Source organism: Microtus ochrogaster, chromosome 6 (genome assembly GCF_000317375.1).
Source record: "Microtus ochrogaster isolate Prairie Vole_2 chromosome 6, MicOch1.0, whole genome shotgun sequence".
Classification (NCBI taxonomy): Eukaryota; Metazoa; Chordata; class Mammalia; order Rodentia; family Cricetidae; genus Microtus; species Microtus ochrogaster.
The window spans coordinates 34,220,069-34,237,723 of NC_022013.1; the positions used below are offsets into that span (position 1 = coordinate 34,220,069).

At 35.4% G+C, this 17,655-nt stretch overlaps 1 protein-coding gene across 5 annotated transcripts in view; it reads left to right on the forward strand.

Moving 5' to 3' along the window:
* The window catches only part of Uchl5 (ubiquitin C-terminal hydrolase L5), a 43,125-nt gene that overhangs the window by 15,925 nt on the left and 9,545 nt on the right, over positions 1-17,655 (forward strand). For all 5 annotated transcript variants that reach the window (XR_258288.3, XR_001228948.2, XM_005348466.2 and 2 more), the window contains 5 exons: positions 9,338-9,463; positions 9,544-9,605; positions 9,723-9,853; positions 11,599-11,662; positions 17,296-17,398. Coding sequence is in view for 3 of the 5 variants with exons in the window: in XM_005348466.2 (XP_005348523.1) it covers positions 9,338-9,463; positions 9,544-9,605; positions 9,723-9,853; positions 11,599-11,662; positions 17,296-17,398 (486 nt within the window). In the remaining 2 variants the exon portion in view is untranslated. The remainder of the gene's footprint in view (positions 1-9,337; positions 9,464-9,543; positions 9,606-9,722; positions 9,854-11,598; positions 11,663-17,295; positions 17,399-17,655) is intronic.

Below are 17,655 nucleotides of genomic sequence, written 5' to 3' on the forward strand. Positions count from 1 at the left end.
TTTTCGAGACAGGGTTTCTCTGTGGTTTTGGAGCCTGTCCTGGAACTAGCTCTTCTAGACCAGGCTGGTCTCGAACTCACAAAGATCCACTTGCCTCTGCCTCCCGAGTGCTGGGATTAAAGGCGTGCGCCACCACCGCCCGGCTAAGGAGTTAAACTTTTGAAGGCAAAGTTATTAACTGAATAAATAAAAAGGAATTTGTCCTTGTTGAGGAGTGTGACACAAATTCTAATAATAAAATTTAATAATAAAAATCCAGAGTCAGATATTAGGGGAGAAAGCTCAGAGATCAGAGTACAGCCAACTATTTGAGAGACCTTTTACCTCTTTGAATCCTCAGACTAAAAGGGCAGTCCTGCCCTTATACTACATCTTCAAACTGCATCTATCTCCACCAAACCTCAGACTTCAGGGGTGATCCTCAAACTGCAGGGATAGTCCTCAGAGTGCACTGAGCTCTTGTCTCCTTCCACCTTATATTTCTCTTTCCACCAAGCCATAACATTCCTGTCTCTACTTCTCTAGTTCTGGGATTAAATGCATAGGATCCCAAGTGCTAGAATCACCTTTGTTTGAGTTCTGTTTCTTTTTTAGATGATTCAATTTTGTTTAGCCCAGGGTGACCTTGAACTAACAGAGATCCCTCTGCCTCTGTCTCCAGAGTCCTGGGATTAAAGGTGTGTAATACCACTCCCTGGCCTGTATGGCTGACTAGTAGGGCTGCTTTACCCTCTGATCTTCAGATGAGCTTTATTTGTTAAAACACAAACAAAATACCACTACAGAGGAGGTCTGAGCAAACTGAGTAAGTAATATTTCAGCTGAAACTGTAGGTTAAGTAGGTATTAACTGGAGGAAGAGGCAGAGGGTCATTTTAGACTAAAGACAGCTTCATGGTAAAAGGAAATATGACTAGTAAAAGATTCTAAAAGGCCAGTAGCTAATTATGGAGAACAATGGGGAGATGTCATATTATATGCAACAGTTTTTCTTTTAATTGATATTTATTGAGCTCTACATTTTTCTCTGTTCCCCTCCCTGCCTCTTCCTTCCCCCCGCCCCCTTCAGCACTCCCCCAAGGTCCCCATGCTCCCAATTTACTCAGGAGATCTTGTCTCTTGTCTTTTTCTACTTTCTACTTCTCATGTAGATTAGATCTATGTAAGTCTCTCTTAGTGTCCTCATTGTTGTCTAAGTTCTCTGGGATTGTGGTTTGTAGACTGGCTTTTTTTTTTTCTTTATGCTTAAAAACCACCTAAGAGTGAGTACATGTGATAATTGTCTTTCTGTGTCTGGGTTACCTCACTCAAAACAATGTTTTCTAGCTCTATCCATTTTTCTGCAAAATTCAAGCTGTCATTTTTTTTCTGCTGTATAGTACTCTATTGTGTACATGTACCACATTTTCCTTATCCATTCTTCGATTGAGGGGCATTTAGGTTGTTTCCAGGTTCTGGCTATGACAAACAAAGCTGCTATGAGCATAGTTGAGCATATGTCCTTGTAGCACAATTGAGCATCCTTTGGATATATACCCAAAAGTGGTATTGTTGGGTCTTGAGGAAGGTTGTTTCCTAAAATCGCCACACTGACATCCAAAGGGGTTGTACCAGCTTGCATTCCCACCAGCAATGCAGAAGTGTTCCCTTTTTCTCACAACCTCTCCAGCATAAGTTGTCATCAGTGTTTTTGATCTTGGTCATTCTTTCAGGTATAAGATGGAATCTCAGAGTTGTTTTGATTTGCATTTCTCTGATGACTAAGGATGTTGAACATTTCCTTAAGTGTCTTTTAGCCATTTTGGATTCCTCTGTTGAGAGTTCTCCGTGAGGTCTGTACTCCATTTTTTTTTATTGGATTATGTGTTCTTTTGGTATCCAATTTCTCGAGTTCTTTGTATCTTTTGGAGATCAGACCTCTCTTTGATGTGGGGTTAGTGAAGATCTTTTCCCATTCTGTAGGCTGTTGTTTCGTCTTGTTGACCGTGTCCTTTGCTTTAAAGAAGCTTTTCCGTTTCAGGAGGTCTCATTTATTTGTTGTTTCTCTCAGGGTCTGCTGCTGGGGTTCTATTTAGGAAGTGGTTCCCTGTGCCAATGCATTCAAGTACTTCCCACATCCCTGCATCTGTGGGATGAAGCCGACTTGATCATGGAAGATGATGGTTCTGATGTGTTCTTGGATTCGATTTGCTAGTACTTTATTTAGTATTTTTGCATCAATGTTCATGAGTGAGATTGGTCTGTAATTCTCTTTCTTAGTAATGTCTTTCTGTGGTTTGGGTATCAGGGTAATTGTAGCTTCATAAAAAGAGTTTGGCAATGTTCCTTCTGTTTCTATTTTGTGGAATAATTTGAGGAGTATTGGTATTAGTTCTTTGAAAGTCTTGTGGAATTCTGAGCTAAAACCATCTGGTCCTGGGCTTTTTTTGGTTGGGAGACTTTTGATGACTGTTTTTATTTCTTCAGCAGTTATAGGTCTGTTTAGTTTGCTTATCTGGTCTTGATTTAATTTTGGTAAGTGATATTTATCCAGAAAGTTGTCCACTTCCTTTAAGTTTTCCAATTTCGTGGAGTACAGGTTTTTGAAATATGACCTGATGATTTTCTGTATTTACTCTTGACTGTTGTTATGTCCCCCTTTTCATTTCTGATTTGTGCATGTCTGCTATTTCAGAGGTTTCTTTATGGTCCAAGATCATTGCCCGAGTTTGGTCCTTCTACCACAGTTCCAGATTTCAGATGGTAGAAAGCAGGCAGCATATTCTATTGTCTTTATGGACATTTGTAGAATTTGTCACTGTTACATGCTTACTTCTTTTAAAATAAAGCTTGGTAACTTGAATTAGCAAAGGAAACTAAGAAGATTGTCTCTATTCCAGGTCACCATTGGGCATTCAACTCTTATTCAAAAAACAAAGGTAGATACTAGGAAACAACTGTCAAATTATACCTGAAGGAAAGGGACAGATCACATAGTGTATTTTAGGTTGATTGACACTTTCTTTTTTTTTTTTTTTTTCTTATTAAGCATCAGTGAAACATTTTAGAATTATACAGTGAAAAAAATAAGTTTCTCAAGGTTTTCAAATTTCTACATGTTATCTATGAGATTCAGGGACAATAAATCAGTATTCCTAGGACTTTTGATTATTTTAAACATCTAAAAATCTTAACACTATTCTTTGAGAGACTTTTATTGCTTGAGAATTTTATATATACATATAATATGTATTGGTCAAATCCACCCCTCATGCCTTTCTATTCACTTCCTCTCTTTAGCTCCTCTAATAACCTTGTTTCTGTCCCAATCTCATGTACTCTGCTTTTAAGCCCACCAAGTCTACTGAGTGTTGCCTATATGTGCAAGGGTATAGAGCTGTGCCAGAGTAGTCTCTGAAGGAACACGTTCCTCAATAAAACCACCTCTTCTCTCCTCCAACAGCCTTCAGTAAGTAGCCTTTAGCTCCCCAAATGTCCCCATGTGTATAGGACTTCATGAACCCCTCCCCCATCTGTGCTAGTATGCTAACTTGATCTGCAGAGGCCTTAAGCATGTAGTCATAGCCACTGTAAGTTCATGTGTACAGCAGCCTTCATTAAGATTCTTCTCTGTATTCTGTGAATAATAGTAAGCTATTAAAATGTTTTTCAGAAAGATGACATGATAAAATTTTCATTTAGAAAATCAGTTTGGTTACATTGCAAGGATGCATTTTTGACATGTCGTAGATTATAAGCATAGATATTAATAAAATGCCAGTTGAGAATAAGCAAGACTGAAAGTAGAGATGGATGTAGATTTGAATATACTTAGTACTTAAGAAGTAAAGCATGTGAATATATTTTAGTATGTGAGTAGATTGAGAAAATGGAGGAGGAAGACAGTAGTGATGCCTTTATTTTTCTTAATTTGCTGAGAATACAAAGAATTAATAATGTGTATTTATACTTGATTTATAACAAATTTATGGTTTATATCTTGATTGATAACAAATTTATGATTGGCTCCTAGCTTATTTATTTATTTGACTATTGTTTATTTAAAGTACAATAAATACCTAAGAATATGAATAAACTTCTTGTATTTTCCTCTGTCTTACTGTTTCTAATGTAATCTGTATTTTCCCTCTCTTCATTCAACGTAGCCATCGTGTGGAATTCTGTGTCTTGTTCATCTTTGCCACTCTGTGTGTGTATGTGTGTATGTTTCTCCGTATCTGTACATGTGTGCATTTGTTTATGGAGGCCAGAGCCCAGTCACGGGCATTCCTCAGGCACCATATACTTTTTTGAGTAAAGATCACCCACTAGCCCAGAACTCAGCAAATAGGCTAGGCTACCTGTCCATGGAACTCAGGTATCTACTTACCTCTACTTCCCCAGCACTGAGATTCTGGGCATGATTGTTATGCCATTTTTTTTTTAATGTGAGTTCTGGGGTGTAGCATGAATAATAAAATCTCAGAGACAGATATTGGGGTTCAACCTGAAGATCAGAAAAAGAAAGCAGCCAAGCCACTAGAGAAATATTAACATACCAAGGCTCAGACAAAAGGGCAATCCTGCAGTGCTCGCCACCCACATCAAATCCACACTCCACTGAGTTCCTGTCTCTTCCCCAGCCATAACACTCCATCTCCACCTTCCTAGTGTTGTGATTAAAAGTGTGGGATCCCAAGTTCTGGGATCACCTTTGTGTGAGCTGTTTCTCTTTTAGATTAAATCTAAAGGTGGCCTTGAACTCAGAGAGATCCCTCTTCCTTTGTCTCCCAAGTCCTGTAATTAAAGGTGTATGCCACCACTCCCTGGCCTGTATGGCTGACTATTATGACTGCTTTGTCTTCTGATCTTCAGGCAAGCTTTATTTATTCAAACACAAATATTATACTACTACCTTATTTTTCAAACACTTTATTGACTGAACCTTCTCCCCAGGATTCTTGTTTGCATTTTTAAATAGTTTTTGTAATTTTACAAACTTTAAAAAAGAATATGTATGTATATTTTTACTTAGTAAAAAGTATGCTATATGTAATTTTGGGATACTTTTTCACTCATTAAATTCCATGCATAAGTTGTCAGTATAATTCATTTATTTTGTGTGTTATATAATCTGCATGTACTTTGCTATTATTGATTGATATTTGTGTTTTCTTCTCTGTATATTTCTTTTTATTTGTTTTATTTTTATTTTTTTGAGTTTTTGTGAGATAGGGTTTCTTTGCAGCTTTGGAGTCAGTCCTGGAACTAACTCTTGTAGACTAGGCTGGTCTTGAACTCACAGAAACCCGCCTGCCTCTGCCTCCCGATTGTGGGATTAAAGGTGTGCGCCATCACTGCCTGGCCTGTTTTTTGTTTTTTTAAGACAAGGTTTCTCTGTATAACCCTGGCCATTCTGGAACTCATTCTGTAGACCAGGCTGGCCTTGAACTTAGAGATGCGCTTGCTCTGTCTGCCAGTGCTAGGTTTAATTTTTGTCTCCTATTTTGTTTGTGTAAATTTTTTATGTTTCTCCATAAATAGAATGATGGCTTCGTGTAATATATAGATGTGCAATTTAGGAGAAAATGTTAAACACATCCCCTGAAACAGCAGCTCTGGTTTACAGTCTTCCTAGCAAAGTATAAGAATTGAAAGCTGGGAGTGAACAAGATGGCTCAGCAGGTGAAAGAGCCTGCCACCAGACCTACCAGCCTGGTTCAGTTCCTGAACCTCTGTGTGGAGGAGAGAAACCTGCTTTTTTTTCTCATCTTACTGTTATGTTTCTTTGAGGAATAGCATTTCTTGTAGAGTCAGTGCTTTTTATACTTGATTTCAGAAATTGTCCTCTTTCCGGTTATAAAGGGTATTTATCTATATAGTATAGTTTTCAGGATATAGGTTTTGATATAGTAGTGTGAAGAAGGTGTCCAGCTTTTTGGTTTTCATATAGATTACTATTCTTTTTCCTTACTTAATTTGTTAAACATTTATCTCTTTGTTTTTTTTTTTAAGACAAGCTCTGCAAAACTGCTTTTTTTTTTAAAGATTTATTTATTTATTATGTATACAATGTTTTGCCTGCATGTCTCCCTGCAGGCCAAAAGTTGGCACCAGATATTATTAGAGATGGTTGTAAGCCACCATGTGGTTGCTGGGAATTGAACTCAGGACCTCTGGTAGAACAATCAGTGCTCTTAACCGCTGAACCATCTCTCCAGCCCCTATTTCCTTGTTTTATGTTATACCTATGTTGTACCTCAAAGTTCCATGTCTGTGTTGAAGAGTATATTGCTTGGACTCTGATCCATTTACTGATATATCTCATTATACACTGTCTTAATACCTTTGCTTCTTCATAAATGCCAGTAACTAGTAGGTCTTCTTCCTTACTTTTTTCCAAGAATATGCCTGCTATAATTGTCTCTATGGCCATCTAAATTATTATGTCACCTACAAGTAATAGGAGTTGTATATTTTCTAAACCTTTGGGCTCATTTACCTACAATAAAATCATTGAGACTTTGAAAGGACTACTTCTATTGTTACTCTGTTTAGTATACTGACTTTGCCTTGTTTCGTAACTTTGTTTTTTTAAATAACAAAGTATTGCCATTAATTTATTGTTTTTATTATGAAAAGATACTGTACTTTTTTTGAGACAGGGTTTCTCTGTATGTTTTGGAGCCTGTCCTGGAATTTGCTCTGTAGATCAGACTGGCCTCAAACTCACAGAGATCCGCCTGCCTCTGCCTCCCAAGCGTTGGGATTAAAGACATGTGCCACTACCGCTCGGTTGATACTGTACATTTTATATTTCTGTTTAGATTATCATGGTTAGTACTCCCCATTTAATAGGTTACTATGGCTAATGCTGGTGAATTTTTCTTTTATAACCTCTCTATACCTTCACTGACCAGCTGGTCATAATGTGGTCCATCTTTATGACTGAATTAAATATTGTTGTAGTTTGCTTAAAGTTTTTAAATTATTATTTATAAATGATATGTGCCTTAATATTTCAAAATAGTTTTGGCTGGATTAGTTTTAGTATTAGGGTCATGGTAATTCAGTGAAATATGTTGGAATTTATTTTATTTTTATTATCTTGAAGAATTTTTATAAAGTTAGGATGATTGTTTTTCAGTGCTAGGCATAGTGACCCACCCCTTTAAACCCTGCACTCAGGAGGTAGAGGCAGGCAACTCTCTGAGAGTTCGAGGCCAGCCTGGTTAGACCCTATCTTGAAAAAGTAAAGCAGAACAACAAGCAAGATGATTTTCCCCCCAAATTTCGGTAGATTTGGCCTGTAAGGTCATCTTAGTTTGGTTTGTGAAAATCTTGTAAACTACTCTAAATTTAATAAAAAACTTCAGGCTATTTATTTCTTCTTGAGTTCCCCCTAGAATTTCCCAATTTGGGTATGGATTTTTAATGTTATTTCATATGGTTATTAGCATTTCCTTATTTTATATTTTAATTTTAGACACATTCTTGAGTTCTAGAATCCTTATTTACATGAAAGTAATTTTATTGTTAATATTCTACCTTTAGTATTTCACATTTTTGTTAGGGTTAGGATAGCAACCTAGTTGATCTTGTTTGTAGTTTCAATTCTCTCTTTAATTTCAGTTCTGAACACTTTCTATTATGTAGTTTCTGTATTAAAAATCTTTTAGAAAATCTTTAAGAACATTGATTTGTAACTTGGCAAATGACCCCATGACGATAACCATACCAGTACAACCAGAAATGCTTTCTAGTTCTTAAATCTTTTATCCCTAATTTGTTCCTTTACATAAACTTTCCATATCTTAGCGTGAATTTCATTCTATTTGCTTTACTCAGTCAAATTTATAAAGCTTTATAAAAATATAAAAGTTTATTTAGAAAGGACTTCTGATGCATCAGTTAAGATTATTTTTTCAATGTTAGTTTGATTTTTCTGTTGTTCATATCTCTTTGTGGCTCCTCATTCCCCAATTTTCTTCATGAGCAACATGCTTATCTCAGTACTTAGTTTGATTTTGTATTTTCGAGATTGGGTCTTACTATGTTGAACACTGAAGCTTAAGGGATCATACTTCCTCAGCCTTCTGAATTTACTTTTTATACTTAAAATATAATATTATATTCTTCATGTATGTGTTGTGTTATGTGTATATTGCATGCATATGTATCTTTGGGCATGTATTCTTACATACATACATACATACATACATACATACATACATACATACAGAGACTAAAGCAGGATGTACAGTATCCTCCTCTTGTGTTCTGCAGACTGATTATCCCATACCTTTTTGAAACAAAGTATTATTTTCTTCATAAGAAGCCAGAATTTAACTCATTTATTGTTTTGTGTGTGTGTGTGTAGTTTTGTGTGTTTTTTGAGACAGGGTCTCACTGGGGAGCCCTGGCTGGCATTAAATTTGCTATGTAGAATAAATCTGCCTTGAACTATGCTTTCTGAATGCCAGTTTGATTCACTGTTTCTGCTTTTAATTATTTATATGTTCTTGTGTCTGCATGTGGGTTTATGTGCACGAGTGCTCCTAGAGACTAGAGGCATTGGATTTTTTTGGAGCTGGAGTTACCTACAGTTGTGAGCAGTCTGATGTGAATCAAATCCAGGTCCTCTGTAAAAACAGCAAGCTGCTGAGCCATCTCTCTAGCCACTTTCTTTGCATCTCATTTTGTTGATGTTTACATTGAATGTGTAGTTCATGTGAGCAGTGTAGAAGATAATATTTTATAAATACGTAATGATTTTGTTGGAGAAGTATATATATACTTGGCATATATCTATATATCAACTTGGCATGACGTCTACTACACAAATTCTAGAGTCAGAATCTCTCAATTAGCTATATGTCTTTGGGAAACCACTTAATTTTTTTATGCCTCAGTTTCCATAAAAATAAAAATAGTATTTTAATAGTTTGTTGGGAATATTAAAATAACTGGCATATATAAAATACACAGAAACTATCTGGTGCATAGGAGGTACTACTAACTGTTTTTGTTGACGCATGTTTATATAAGGTCCATGTAGTCTGTTGAATGTAAAATATGATAACACTGTGACAGGATTGAATGAAAGTATGTGAAGAATATACACTTTTGTTGGGCATTCATTTTGTTTGTTTGTTTTTTGAGTCAGGGTTTGTGTAGCTTTGGTGCCTGTCCTGAAACTATCTCTTGTAGAACAGGTTGGCCTTGATCATAGAGATCTGCCTGCCTCAGGGTGTGCACCATGGCTGTTAATGCTATTTGAATACTACTTCTGTTTGGGGGGTGTTTTGTTGGTTAAAAAATTTAAAACTCATAGTATTCTTCCTTTTCTATTTGTGTAGGTAATTAATAATGCTTGTGCCACTCAGGCTATTATAAGTGTGTTACTGAACTGTACCCATCAAGATGTCCACTTAGGAGAGACATTATCAGAATTTAAAGAATTCTCCCAAAGTTTTGATGCAGCTGTGAGTAGTTTTCTTAATCTTAAAATAACCTATTTGTGATTGTTCTTGTTATAATAGGCTATTTTTCAATATTATTTTAGATGAAAGGGTTGGCATTGAGCAACTCAGATGTGATTCGACAAGTGCACAACAGTTTTGCCAGGTAAAGGATCTGTGTCTGTCTTTCTGTTATCTCTCTATTGGTTGTTTTTTTTTTTTTGTTCCTTTCTCTCTCTCTCTTTTCTTTTGTATTGTTCTCACTCCTTTTTCTTCCATGTAGACAGCAGATGTTTGAATTTGATACAAAGACATCAGCCAAAGAAGAAGATGCTTTCCACTTTGTCAGTTATGTTCCAGTTAATGGAAGACTGTATGAATTAGATGGATTAAGAGAAGGACCAATAGATTTAGGTAATTTGCTTTCTGTTCTGGTATTTCACATTGGAGAAGGGAAAAGATTTTATATTTTCCTTTATGTTGGCTACAGTTGTACTTAAATTTTGAGGGTGAAAACTACTTTGACTTAGTATAATATGATGGTCTTGAACACTTGATGAAATTGAATGATAGGATCCTATAGCAGGGACTTACTGACACTATTCATTTGGGGCCTGTGAGTTTTTCCTAAAGGAATGTGCTTTTTCAACACGTAGCTCACATAAGTAAATTTATTTATTTTGAGACATTGCTTTCTAAGTAAACTGCTGTTGAATTTGTGATCCTCTTGTCTCTTTCCTGCTGGATTACAGCAGGAGATTACATCAAGCTCAGTTTTGCACGGGAGAACATGAGAGGGGAGGAAAAGATCTTAAGGGAACTGGTCGTGGAGTACATGTATACAGTGCATGTGACAAGCAAGCAAAAATAAGGGAAAGAAGAGAATTAACCCGAAGTGGCTAGGAGGCATCACTTAGGGCCTCTTGGGAAAGCGACAAATGGAAGCAGAGTGTAGGGAGGTTTATGTGTGAAAGTGCTGTAATGGAAAAGCCATACTTTTATGATGGCCTAAGAAAAATGCTAGCGTGTGTGCGACTGAGAGAGACAGACAGGACAGATACAGAGAGTGTGCACACATCCTCACAAAGCCCTATAATAGATACTAAGCAAGGACTCTAAAACTCAACTACACTCCAGCTCTTCCCAAAAGAATTATAATTCTTTTTTGTGACTTCATTAACTTTCTTCATTTGTTGTATTAGATTACAATCGAGCAAACCTTTGCTTTATTTGAATCTGTGTTGTAAGAGGCTGCTTGTTTGTTTTCCCATCATCCAGACTCCCAAAATAGCCACACAGAAACTGTATTAATTAAATCACTACCTGACCAATCACTATAGCATATTTCTGGCAAGCTTTTACATATTAAATTAACCCTTTTTATTATTTTATATTTTACCACAAGGGTCATGGCCTACCAGCAAGGTTCCACCTGGCAGTTTACTAACCCTAACCCTAACCCTAATGTCTTTCCCTCTGTTGGCTACATGGCGTCTTACTGACTCCACCATCTCTTTCCCAGTATTTAGTTTAGTTCCCCGTCTCCCTACCCCCAGTTCTATTAAGGATTGAGTCCTAATTTTGCCACTAACTTGTGGATTTTTTTTTTTCTAAGCCTTCAGTTTTGTCATCTATAAAACATGATAACCTAAAAAAATTTTGATTAAAGAATTTATGTGTAGGGGAGGAAGAGAGGGAGAGAAAAAGAGAGAGATTATGAATAAACATACCCATGTGTTAGGCAAGCACTCTACCACTGAGTGTACATTTAGATAAGTTTTTTCGGGGTTGTACATTTAGGTGAGTTATCTTCCTAATTTATTATTTACTTCCTCAAGTATTTTACTTCATATCTATTGCATGATAGCATGGCATGATGTTAAATGACAGTATTCTTTCTGTTATCAGAAAGTAAGAATTGAAGCTTACCATAACTAAAAAAGTTGACAAGTTGTGTGGTGGCTCACACCTGCAGTTCAGGCTCTGGGAAGGCTCCATCAGAAGAACTGCTTGTTTTTAGATGTAGCAGACTATGTACGGAGACTTTAGAACACATGATTTAAGTCCTGTGTTTACTTGAGTATTGTTGATTAAAACTTAGAGAAATGTTAATGTTGTCTTTTCTATTTTTGTTTTAACTGTTTGACATTTCTTTCTAGGTGCATGCAATCAAGATGACTGGATTAGTGCAGTGAGGCCAGTCATAGAGAAAAGGATACAAAAGTAATGCACCACTAATGTCATTGATGTATAAATCTGGTTTTTAAGGTTTTTTAATTTTAATTTAAATTAAATTTTTAACTTAAAAGTTTTAATTCTTTTATGTTAACCTCCTCTTGTTTATTCTAACCTCCTCTTGTTTAAATTAATGCTTTTGGAGATGTATTTTAGAATTATTTATTTATTTATTTATTTTTTTTAGTGATATGGCAAGTAAACATTGATCTCTATTAACTGAGGATTTAGTTTTTGTTTTTTATTTGTTTTGTTTTGGCAGTTCAGGGCATCAAATCTAGGGACTCAGGTATGCTAGGCAAGCTATCTACCACTGAACTACAGCAGCAGCCTTAAATACACTGTTTTCTGCAGCTAATATTTGTACAGATAGTTTTGGAGTATTGTTTTGTGGTTTTGAGCTTTCAAAATAAAGTACCTTTGGGGCTGGAGAGATGGCTCAGTGGTTAAGAGCATTGCCTGCTCTTCTGAAGGTCCTGAGTTCAATTCCCAGCAACCACATATTGGCTCACAACCATCTGTAATGAGGTCTGATGCCCTCTTCTGGCCTGCAGACATACACACAGAGAAAATATTGTATAAATAAATAAATATTAAAAAAAAAGAAAATAAAGTACCTTTGAAATAATTATCCATGTTCAGTTCTAAGAAAGAGATTATGGGTACTATTTACCTTATCATCTTAGAAACCTATGCTATAGTATCACAGCCGAGATACTGATACTGGTATAGACAAGGCACAGCAGCAAAATTCAGTCTCACTCTAGGGTCCTTTCTGTTCTTTTGTCCCCATGGTTCACTCCCTCCCCTGACACCCACTCTCCCTCTGTTTACACCTTAATTCCTAGTCTGATGTTTTCACATTATAAAACTAGAATCATACATTTTGTCATCTTTTAACATTACATCTCTTTATTCAGCATAATAAATGAGAGGTTTTCATTGTTGGGTGGTGCTAGGGATCTAATTCAGGACTTGTGCACACTAAGCTGGTACTCAACCACTGAGGTACATCTGCAGCAGCTGTTTAGTTTTTGTTGATGGGTAGTAATCTGTAATATAGAAGTTGATTTTTTTTTCTAGCCTACTCACTCTTTGAAAAAAGTCTTTTTTTTCTGATTCAGTTCAGTTTATCAATATTTCCCACTATGAATTGTGTTTTGGTTGTCAAATTTAAGAGTTCTTTGCAAGGCACTAGATTCCATTTCATTTGTTTTCCTTAAGAGGTTTATAGTTTATTTTTAGTTTAACTCTGAACTATTTTGAGATGATTTTGTGTATGGTGAAGTGTTTAGCTTTTAAGGTCTGTTTCTTTAGCCTGTGCATATTCAATTTCTCCATCACAAGTTGTTGAAAAGACTACCTATTTTTCACTGAATTCCTTCAATAACTGTTAAAAAATTTTATGTGATCTGGGCATATATGTGTGATTCTATTTCTTTGTCACAGTTTTTTTTTTCTTCTTGATCTGTTTAGCCTCCTTTAGTGCTATATGATGTTCCTGATCAGGATAGCTGTGAGCCTTGATACCTGGTGACCAGTGCCTCATACTTCCATTTCATTCTTCACAGTTTACTTTAGCCATTACAGTTGCTTTGTTTCTCAACACTTTTTAGCATATTTCCTGTCATAGTATGTAGGGATAAGCCCAGCCCATTAGGGGGCGTGTTCGCCTTGGGCTAATGTTTATATATAAATCTGGCTGCCCCTTCTGTTTACCTGTTCTCTGCAGGAACCTGTGGGTCTGTAAGTCTATTTCCCCATTAAAGCTGTATATATTTTTACAATCTGTCTCCATTCATTTACGCCATTACAATAGTTACAAAAGTTTTTGGGAGATACGGATTTTAAAAAAAAGGTTTTTTTTGTTTTGTTTTCAACAATTTGAGAATTAATGTATCTACTGTGTTGAGCTTTTCAATTCCTGATTATGATATATTTGTTTATTTAGATCTTGATTTCTTTCACCAGCATTTTGTATATTCAGCCTATAACTCCTATATTTATTTTTTTAATTAGCTAAGCACTTTATATTTTTGAGTGGTATTATAAATGCTGCTACACTTTTTGTTTTCTGTGTAGTTTTGCTAATTAACAGAAAGAGAAGTAACTTTTTTCTTCTTTATTTTTCATTCTTTAACTTAAATAAACACACCTATTCTATGACATTTTTCTACCTAAACAAACATGATCTGCAAAAGGGAACAGTTTTGAATTTCTCCTTTCATTTTTACCTATTTTGCTTTATATGTTTTCTAGTTTAGTTGTTTATGTCTGCATATTTTGATCAGTGTTTTATTTTTCAGGATTGATTTTTTTTTATATATCAACATATAACATTTGTTTTTGTAATTTTCTTTTCCATGAATGATTTGTCTAATAGCATAGCCATTTTTGCTTTATTTTGATTATAAAAAAATGCACATTTTTCTCAATCCTTTAATTTTCAGTTTGCCTAATGACATATTTGAAATGAATTTTTATAGGCAGTATATATTCATGTGATGTTTTCCAATCTAACCTATCAGTTTTTAATTTATTGAGTTAATTTTTATCAAATATAATTTACATAAAATTACATATAAAATATACATATAAAATAATTATATTTAATGTAAATAGTGTGGTTTAGTTCTGTCCGTTAGATTTTCTGTTAATTCTTTTTGCTTTTCTGTTTTCTGTTTCCTGCCAGTTTCTTGGATATTTTTTTAGAATTCTGTTTCTTTTTATCTATAGAATTTTTTTTGTATATTTTGAATTTTTAGTGGTTTCTCATCAGTCTATTTGTGTCAGCATTTTACCAGTTAAGACTGTAATGTGAAAGTTTTTCTTTCTCATACTTTGTTCAAAGTATGTCAGTATCATTGCTATGCATAGTTCCTCTATGCATACTTTAGGAGAACATCAGCTGTAGAATTTTTTGCATTCATCATGAAAGAACATAGAAAACTTAGAGAAGATGCATGTACCATATGGAGTTGTGTTTTTACTTTTCCTGGTCTCTTTTGTTGATGTTCCAGGATTCCTTCTATTGCCATCTTTGTTGTGTTAAAAAGCTTCCTTTGGCTTTTCTTTTCCGGTCGCTTCCCTGTCAGCATATTCCATTTTCTTCTTCCATAGTTTTCTTAGAGATAGCTTAATGCTTAATTGAGCCAGGTGGTGGTGGCACACTCCTCTAATCTCAGCATTCAGAAGAGAGAGGCAGACAGATCTCTTGAGTTCGAGGCTAGCCTGGTCTACAAGAGTGAGTTCCAGGACATCCAGGGGTATTCAAAGAAACTGTCTCGAAAAGCCAAAACAACAACAAAAACAACAAAATAGAATGCTTATCTGATGGTCTTTTGAGTGTTTGGAGAATGTTAAACTCCTGGACTCTGACCACTGTGGTTCCTGATATTTTTTTCCTTATGCTGCTCTCAGAATTTTTCTCTTTATCTTCAGTTTTCTTCAGAGGTTAGGTTTTTCCTCTTCAATCTGTGTGTTTGTAGTTTGCTAAATTTAAGGAGCTTTCAGCTGTCATCTCTTGGAAAGTTTAAAAATTCACTGTTTTCTTTTTCCTGGCTGTCAAGTGCTCAAATATGGATCTCTCATTTGGTCCCATGGATTCCCCCAGGCTTTTGTTGTCCTTAAACTGCTTGCATGTTTGCAAACCCTGCCCTATTCTTTAGATAAGGTCTTTGTATGTAACCCTGGCTGCCCTGGAACTCATTATGTGGACCATCTCAAACTCATAGGTCTGTCTGCATCTGCTGGGATTACAAGTTTGCATCACCACAGCCAGCCCAAGGGCTGTATTTATATTGGAATGTTTTCTGTCTCCATTTACTGATTCTTTTCGTCTTGCCTTCCATTTTGCTGTTGAGCCCATCTATTGACGATTGAGGTTTCTGTCTTGGTTATTTTATAAGTCAGTAGTAAAATTCCTATTTGACTCTAAAAATGTATTTATTGTTTTTCTGTGATTGCTAACTGAACGCTATCACAAGGACTCCGATAGTTCTGACAGAAGGTACTGATGTCTGGCACCTCACTATGAAGTGCCTTTTTACTCACCTTGACGGTTTGTTTCATGGTTTTCAACTACCGTGAATAGATCTACTAGAACCTGAACATTTTGATTATTATAATGAGATTCTGGATCATATTTCAATTTCTTTTTACTCAACACTGTGCTGGCAGGGTAAATTGGGATTGCTGCCTCATTAATGTCAGATAGGAGCAGAAATTCACATTTCCCACCTGGCCTCTTGACACCTGAGGAAGAAAGAGGTTTCCTCTTAACTGCTGGGCAGCAGTGGGAGTTCTGACTACCACCAAGACTTCTAGTGACCCTCTTTGGCTAGGGGAGGTATGGCTTCTTTGTTGGTGCTCTCTGCATGCCTGTTCTAATGCTAAAGTGGGAGGGACCTCTTTGCTATTAGACGGCCGTGGCAGTTCTGATTTCCCATCAGGCTTCTGATACTGCAGGGGGTGTTTTTATTACCACTTGGCAAACATTGGAAATCACAGCTTTGTTCTCACCTGTTTTCTCCTCACTAACCCAGGCATCAGGCATCTCGTTATCACTTAGTGAGGTTGGAAATCTTGGTTTTTTACTGTTGTTTTTGGGTATAGTATGGGGACTGTTGTCTAAAAGCTTGTGTCTTTCCAGCCTTCAGCTTTTCTTGTTTTATTGGAGAGCAGGTTTTTACTAGGTCTTTTTTGTCAGTGCTTGTCATGTAGGTGGGGAAGGGGGCTGTTAGTTTGTTTTTGTTTTTGCTTCAAATCTGGGATATGTAAGGCAAAAAGAAAACTCAGAGAATTACCCTGCCTTGTCATTCTGGAGCCTGTGTTCCTTAACTTGTCTGCCTTCTCTCCACCTGTGATTTTTCCTTTTTCTTTCTCCTTTTAATATATTATTTCCACAAATTTCAGTTGTATTTGATAGGAAAATTAGGAATAATGGGACTCTTTCAATTTTAACAAAATCTAGAAATTTTAAAGCATTTTCATGTACTTCAAATCATTAGTTATATTGGTTTTTGTTCTTTCTGATGAGTGAAATTAAGTATAGACTAATGCAAGTGTGGACTTATATTTTTACAGTGTTCTGTTAGCTTGAGTAAGTGCCCTATATGTTATAGTTAATTTCTAATATAATACTTTTAGGCAATTTTTACTGTCATGAGCTTTTTATCAATGTAATAATTTTACAACAGGATATTTTATTCAAATAATGACACATATTTCATATTTATAAATAAAAGCTTAAAATATTAACTAACAGTATAAACTACATCATGACTTGCAAGAAACAGTGTAGTATCATCAGTAGAGGCTAGCAAATGTATAGTCTTGGTGTAATTCTTCTCTCTGAGATCTTAAGTAATAATTGTCGTATCTCTTATAACATAAAGAGGAATGATGAAAACATATTTTAAATGTTTTAAGTGAAATTCATAGTAGTGTAGAACATTTAAAAATACTTGCAATTAGTGAAATTTAGATGGTCTTTTGCTGCATTATACTTTTTTATACAAAACCTTAAAATGCCAATTTTTATTGTTAGTTTAGTGATAGTTAATCGGAATAGTAATACTAATGATTTTATAATTTTTATATATTATAAACTTTTTTTGTAGGTATAGTGAAGGTGAAATTCGATTTAATTTAATGGCCATTGTATCTGACAGAAAAATGGTATATGAACAGAAGATAGCCGAGTTACAAAGACAACTTGCAGAGGTTTGTGGTCAGCTATATATATAAATATATGCACACGTGTACGCACACATATACATAATGAAGTATTTTAATACTAATGATTTTATAATTTTAATTTTGTTGTAATTTTTTGTGCATATAGTGAAGATGAAATTTCAATTTAATTTATATCCTTGGTTGTGTATATCTGGGAGGATTGCTGGAGGACGATATCTAGTATCCTGTTATGTTACTGTGCATTATATTTTTGAGACAAAGTCTGTCACTAAACTTGGAGC